Source organism: Enhydra lutris, unplaced genomic scaffold (assembly GCF_002288905.1).
Source record: "Enhydra lutris kenyoni isolate GAN:26980312 unplaced genomic scaffold, ASM228890v2 scaffoldscaffold8, whole genome shotgun sequence".
Taxonomy (NCBI): domain Eukaryota; kingdom Metazoa; phylum Chordata; class Mammalia; order Carnivora; family Mustelidae; genus Enhydra; species Enhydra lutris.
The window spans coordinates 1,577,951-1,585,354 of NW_019154092.1; the positions used below are offsets into that span (position 1 = coordinate 1,577,951).

The 7,404-nt window shown below is 50.3% G+C and overlaps 1 protein-coding gene across 1 annotated transcript; it reads left to right on the forward strand.

The window, feature by feature from the left end:
* The first annotated feature begins 296 nt into the window (after nucleotides 1-296).
* On the forward strand, nucleotides 297-6,115 carry LOC111142424 (preferentially expressed antigen in melanoma). The gene is made up of 4 exons (XM_022495488.1): nucleotides 297-406; nucleotides 3,404-3,706; nucleotides 4,111-4,701; nucleotides 5,590-6,115. Exons 1-4 carry the CDS (start codon nucleotides 297-299, stop codon nucleotides 6,113-6,115), a joined length of 1,530 nt encoding a protein of 509 aa, XP_022351196.1.
* Nucleotides 6,116-7,404: the final 1,289 nt, after the last annotated feature.

A 7,404-nucleotide genomic window follows, 5' to 3' on the forward strand; every position in this document is an offset into this window, starting at 1 on the left:
TTAATTGGCAAATGTGTTCATTTCTGTCCCTATCAGGTACCATCTGCTTTCACGCAGAACAGGCGAGAGTCTACATTTAATTTTGCCCCAGGATTATGCCCTTCCTGCCTCTGTCAGGAAGAGAGATCTGGACCACCTACAACCGGGCATCCACAGAACATCACACCAGTTCACTACTCTGACTACATGCCATTCGAGCGAGATTAGGGAGAAATGGCTGACAGGTTGGAAGCCTTGGTAAGAAACATGCATTGCATCTTTGGAGATGTGCCTGTGAAGATTCAAGGATCTGCTGCATGAGAAGAGCTTGGAGTGCCCCAGGACATGCTGGGTCATACCATCCAAAGGAAAAGATGAATTATCACAATTTGCACCTCCCGTGGCAAAGAAGGAAGCATGACACCTGGTAGGACTCCTCAGGTTTTGGAGACAACATATTCCATATCTTGGAACGCTTCTTTGGCCTGTATACCAGACACAAAAGACTGCCCCATTTTTTTAAGGTATATTGGAGAGTGCTCCTGTGTACATGAGCAGGGGAATTGGGAGGGGCAGAGGGAGAAGCAAACTCCCCACTAAGCATGGAGCCGGACACTGGGCTGGATCCCCAGATCTGGAGATCATGACCTGAGCTGAAGTTAGACACTTAACTGACTGAACCACCAAGGTGCCCAAAAAGACTGTGACTTCGAGTGTATCCCAGACTAGGAACGTTCTCTGCAGAGGAGCAAAGTCTAAGCTGCCGTGAAAGCAGCCCTGGTGCTTGGGCCACAAGATGGTGCCAATCTGAGGGGACTGGGGGTATCAGTGGTAGGAAAAGGTACCTTCTTAGGGGTCTGGAGCCAGGCCGCGAAGTCTACAGAGGTGACTCATGTGCTTATAAAGCAGTTCCTGTAGTGCTAGTGGGCCTGGCAGAGGGCCATCAGACACGACATGACCCTATGGCCAGAAATGCTTGTCATGAGGGAAGTTCTGTCAAACCCGCGAAGTCATAAAGTTGGTTAGGTTCAGCCACCGTCCATTGTGAAGCAAAAGATCCTGCTGGGTTAGAAGCTGTAGCAGTGCCTGAAGACTTTATCCTCTTTGTGTCCAGCACCCAACTGGTAAGAAAAAGGAGCCCCCATCTTGGTGAGAATAATTGACCCAGATTAGGAGAGAATAGAGCTGCTTTTAAACCAGGGGATAGAGAGGAATAAATTTGACTCCCGAGGGATCCATTTAGGGTCTCAGTACTCCCTTGCCTCATTGTGCTACAGCCCTCACTGCAAGAGGCACAGGGTGCAGGGGCTTGGACCCCTCGGAGATGAGGTGTGAGCCAGACCACCTGGCTCGCTAGCAAGGACAGCAGAATGGTAGGGACCTTGAAGGGAATCTACAATGAATAATGGAGGGAAGACAAGATGAGGAGAATCGATGCATTGGAACCTAGGAGAAGGCCCTAAGAAAATCAGTGTGACACTTTGAATATGTGTTTATAGCATCTTTCAGCAGTATAGTGGGAGGTTGGTGAAGGTCCTTCAGGAGGGCGCAGCAGGGAGATGCCTAGGGGCTTCAGTGGGGAGAAGCTGGAGGTGTGAACAGCTCCTCCCAAGGAAGGCATTTGGCAGGAAGGCTGACAGGCTTAGGGGAGGGGAAGGGAGATTGAGAACGTGAGGAGTTTTCACTGCCGAGTTTTGGGGAGTCTCTTCTCTGTGTCTTGTGCAGATGTCAGTAGAATATACATCCCCCTTGAAGGGTTTGGTATTTGGACTTAGTCTTAACCAAGTGAGAGGGGCATGAAGGAGGGGCAAGGGCAGAGACGCCCCTAGGGGCCCACGTGTGGTTTCCCTTGGGCTGTTCCTTCAAAGAAGTGGGCCATTTCAGAAGCACGGGCGGGGGAGGGGGGCTTCAGACATAGCCACTTCTTGCAGCCAGGGCCCTGCCTCCTTCAGACGAGCTCTGCCATCAGAACAATTGGTGGATTGTGACTGGGGCCTGGTGCTGCTTACTGGGCCTCAGCTCTGAGCAGGTGCCCCTTCTCACTTATACATAGGCGGAAAATGCTCAGTCGGGTCATAGTCCAGCGTTTTGATGGTTAAAATCATTATTTACCAAACCAGCTCTCTCGTAGTCCCCTCGTTCCCTTGGGAAGAGCAGCCTGCTGTAGGGTGAGGGCTGAGAGTGGCTCCAGGGAGCAGCAGAGCAGAGTCAGGGTGGAACTGGAGGAAGGTGGGTCCCGGGTGTGGATTGCTGGCTGTGCTGGGGTGGAGGGAAATGCATATGTTCCATGTGTTTGTAGAGACTGCTACCACAGGGCTGGCCAAGCGCTCTGGCCCTTGCCCAGGGCCCTGCTTGTGGGTATCATTCCTGAGGCCTTTGCGGGTTCTGCAATTGATTTCTGACTCACCATCCACACAGGCTGAGGTTTTAGCTTCTGTAGTCCAAACTCTAGTTCCTCTGATCCACCTTTTTCTAGGTTCCAAAACTTGCCTTTTTCTTAAAGAGCAGGGGTGTCTTAACTTCTCCTCTCTGACCTTCTGGTTTTAGCTCTTCCTTTATTTCATTTGGGTTTTCAAGTGACAGCTCAGAGCACTCATGTTCAGTCGTCCAAGTGTAATCAGAAGTTCACTAATAGATTCTCCAATGTGTCACTCCCCTTTTGTTCCTGGAAGAAACGCTCTGTGATTCTGCTTGGTCATGAGACACTGGTTCGTTCTGTTTGGTAATATTTTATCCAGAACTATTGTATCTACTTACACTTGGGATGGTGCTTTAATTTTCCTTTCTCTTACCTTTCTCTGACATTTTGTGTCAAAAATTTACTAGCACCGTAAGAGGAGTTTTAGATCTTTCTGATTTTTTGAAAATAATTTTCTTGCCTCTGATTTGCATTGAAGCCTGGTGGATTGTGAGTAGGAATGCACTGTATAGAGCAGGAAGGAGTCCAGATCTGAACATGTGGAAAGTTGCCATTACCATTTTAGTAAGGCCTGCCTGCCTACCAGAGAAGGCAAACAAAAGCTCAGGACCTGACCTGTTGCCACTGGACTAGGGAAAGAGATGGTTGTCCAGTCCTTAAAATCATGTTGGAGATGGTGATAATCTTGGGGAAAGTTTGAGAAACTAACTTTGGAAAAATTTATGCTCTGTGAAGCTCAGTCAGGAACAGAGATAAAGCCCTAATTACTCTCCTTTCAGCCAGCTGGGATCAGAGTAAGGGACACCGGTGCCACCAGCAGAGAGAGAGAGAGAGAGAACGTGCTCCAGATTTAGAACTAGAAGTGGTAGGATGGAAGGAGGATAGGGGACCTCCAGGGATCTCACTTCCTGCTAAGAAGGGTGGTGGAGGCTGGGTTGTCCTGGCCCAAAAGAGGGAGGGCTGAGCACCGTGAAAATGCACTGAGGATTTTCCCTTACCTTGCAGCAGGTCAGTGGAGATGAGTGGACAAGACCCTCTCAGCCTCTTGGATCTTGCAGCACAGAGCCTCCTGAATGATGAGGACTCAGCTGTCCGTGCCCTGGAGAAGCTCCCTGTGGGCCTCTTCCCAGCACTGTCCACGGCAGCTTTTGATGGGGGACACACGAAGACTGTGACAGCAATGGTGCAGGCCTGGCCCTTCCCCTGCCTCCATCTTGGATCATTAAGAGATCAGTCAATAACTCAAGACCTCTTGGAAGCTGTCCTAGATGGGCTGGAACTGGTTCCTACCAGTGCTGCTTGCCCCAGGTAACTGGAGAGACAGGGTGCTGATAGTGGCGCAGTGACTGAGGAAGCGGGAGCTGGATTCAGGGATGCAGGGCCCAGGCATGTGCCACCAGGTACAATGTCAATCATTGGGAAGCCTTGAGCCATTGCTCAGGGTCCCTCTGAGAAGAGGGCCCTGGTGCAGTTCAGAGCCAATCACTCTGCTGAGGTGGTTAAGGGGATGGGTAGGTTTCCGGGTGGTATCCCCGGAGTGTATAAAAAGGTGGGCACTGAGGAGGGCCCTTGAACACATGGTGCAGGGCAGCAGGCAGGGCTGCTGGCTGGCCTAGCGGCCCTTTCCAGGGTTCACTGCTGCTGGTCTCCTCCCAGCCCTGCTGTACTGGCCTGGAAGTCCCAGTCTCTACTATCCTCCTCATTCCCTGCAGGAAATCGAAGCTGAAGGTGCTGGATTTTACCCATGACTTTGAGCACTCCAACTGGGAGGAGTGCTCTGAGACGACTCCTGCTCCCTTTGTCATCACACACATGCTGGAAGAGCCAGAGGCAGACCCGCTGGCGCCCAGTTCCAAAGAACAGCCTCCGCATCACCGAGAACCTGTGGAAATCCACACAGACCTTTTCCTCGGCGGTTTGTTCGGCTTCTTCCACCTGTCGGGGTTCCCCTCGTACATACTGCAGAGAGTTGAGAAGAGCCATGGCTGTCTGCGCCTCCGCTGTCGGACCCTGGTCATCAACCAGGTGCCATTGCGCAGCCTTGTCGAGATCCTGGGAATGCTGGAGCTGGAGACCATCCGAGAGGTGAGGCTTCATCACAGGAGCAGGTTCTGCTTCCGGTCGGACCTGATCCAGTTCTTCACCCACGTAGGGCAGATGAGCAACCTGGGCCACCTCATCATGAACGACATCCCCTGGGATTTCCCTGCAGACTGTTTCTCCTTGCTGAGTCCACTGGGCCACCTCCAGAAGCTCCATCTCATCTTTGGCTGTCTCTCAGGCCAGCTACAGAAGATGCTGAGGTGAGTGTGCGGCAAGTCCTCTGAAGATAGGCCAGGGCGCCTGGACGCCGCTCTGGGCATTGCTGCATTGGAGCAGAGACAAGCCTGGGCTTCTCTTCTGTGAGTCCACAGAGTTGCTGCTGGACCCAGACTCCAGGGTGGTGGTCCTGGGCCAGCCAGGGGCTGGTGACTGCTATAGAAGAGAAAGAGGCAGGTCTGAAATTGTCATCTCATCCACTCATTCATTCACTCACTCCATTCATTCATTCATTCATGCTCTTAGTCTGTGCCAAGCAGTTAGCTAAGAATGGATATGCAGCCTTGAAAAAAATCTGTCTATAGAGTTTATGTAGAGAAGGTGAATAAGGATGGTAAGTTGTGAGGGTGGTGTTTGAGGGAGAAAACTGCCCCCCACAACATCTAAGCTGAGCTGATTTGGTGAACTGACTCTCCTCATAAATGTCTCTCAGATTTCTCTGTGGTACGCCCTGGAATAGGGAGTTGTTCTCCTGGGGCATGGGTCTTTGAGTAAATAGAAGCATGGGGAACCATCTTCCTGAACCTTCTACCGAGTAGAATCTAGGCCTTACCATGAGTAGGAGTTACATCTAAATTTCATTAATTCTATGCTTTATGGAGCATGAGTGATAACTGTGTCGACATGGCTTGTTAGGAAGCTAAGAGGGGTGCCCGACACCATACTCTGAAAATAGGTCCTGTGGGGAATGGAGAAATGTTTCATTCCACGCTCTGTGTTCTTAACTGCTGCAGAAGATGGCTCCCACCATTTGCATCCAGACTGAGGTAGGCGTAGTGCAAATTTCTCAGGCCAGATTTCTGGATCTTTTCCCAGTGCATCTAGTGTACACTCTAATTTCCAAGGAGTAAACAGTGTTTGTCTCTCCACAGTGGCCTGCAAAAACCACTAGAGACACTGGTGATTAATGGATGTAGGCTTACTGAGAATGACATCACTTACTTGTCCCAGAGCATTCATGCCACCCACCTGAAGGAGTTGGTCCTCTGTGGCAATAATCTATCCCAGATGGTTCCTGGGCCCCTCGAGGTTCTGCTGGGGGAGGTCTCAGGCACTCTGCAGCACCTGAACTTGAGAAGCTGCCGGCTGAAGGAAGCCCAGCTCCGAGCCCTGCTGCCTGCCCTGTGCTGCTGCTCCCACCTCCGCTCTCTGGTGTTCTACGACAATGTCATCTCCACCTCAGGCATCATGAACGTGCTGCAGCACTTAGCGGCGCTGAAGGAGCTGAAGCGTGTGCAGTACCCTGTCCCTGCTGAGTGTGTTGTGTACTTGGATGAATACAGGTGGGGGAACCTCAACAGAGTGGAGCTCGCCCGCGTGCATGCCAAGTTGCAGGAAATGTTGCAGGCACTACAGCGGGCCGACATGGAGTTGACTAACTCGACCTCAGTGGCCTGACTTAATGAGAATGCATAGCTGACCTGATGGGAAAGAGGGGCAGCAGTGGATCCTGGAGCTGTGGCAGTGGATTTCCCGAGGGATGGTGTGGCTTTGAAGAAAACTATGAAAACAAGAGAAAACACAACAAACGCTGTGGTGGGGACTCCTATTTCTGGATCCAACTGGGGCTCACTTACTCATTACATCGACAAGCACCGGTCAAAAATCGACCCTGCAGGTGCTGTTTTAGTGCTGGATATAAAAAGAGAGAGTCTCCCAGCACTTTTCCTTCTGGTCTGTTTACCCAATTTCCCTTTCATTTTGCTTTCAGCATTCCCACTTTGAACACCACGCAGTTGGGTGAGTTTCTTTTCAAAGCACTTTTTTTATTTATTTTTTATTTTTTTATTTTTTATTTATTTATTTTTTTTTTTTTTAAAGGTTTTATTTATTTATTTGACAGAGAGAGAGATCACAAGTAGGCAGAGAGTCAGGCAGAGAGAGAGAGAGAAGCAGGCTCCCCGCTGAGCAAAGAGCCCGATGCGGGGCTCGATCCCAGGACCCTGAGATCATGGACCTGAGCCGAAGGCAGCAGCTTAATCCACTGAGCCACCCAGGCGCCCCTCAAAGCACTTTTTTTAAATAAGGTGGGATCACTGACATATTCATCAAGGGAATAGATGAATGTAGGTGCTCAGTACATAGCTTTTGTTCACCTCTTTATTCAGATATTTGTCAACTTCCTGTTCAGAAACTGCTCTTATTGAGGAAGAGTGTAAACATTCAAGGTGTCTGCTTTCAAAGAACGTAGCTTTGAAAGGGATGGGTACCACTAAACAGGTCACCAAACCCCTAAGAAAGCTGGTTTCAGAGGAGTGCCATGAGAACAACAGGATACCAGTATGGCGAGGGGTTACCAGAGTCAGGGGACTGGGATGGTTGAGCATATGTATTGGTCTGTCCTCAGCTCCTGACGCAGAGCTTCTGAAAGCAGTGTCATCTCCTAAGTAACAACTCTAGAAGTATCCTTTGTCCCAACATTTGGCCTTTGACCCCTACCCCTGACACAGGGCTCTTGAAACCCTTGTACATGCATTCCTAAGTGAGAAGAATTCTAGGATCATTTTTTGTTCTAATGACACGCTTTAGGCTGGGCGATCAGATGGCTCCCAGGTGGGACTGGTCCCCTGAAAGACCAAACCATGATTAGCTTGGATTTTCAGCCCCTGCCTCATTTTCCAGAGGGGGAGGAGGGACTGGAAACGGAGTGAGTTGATACACCTACATGAGGAAAACTCCATAAAACC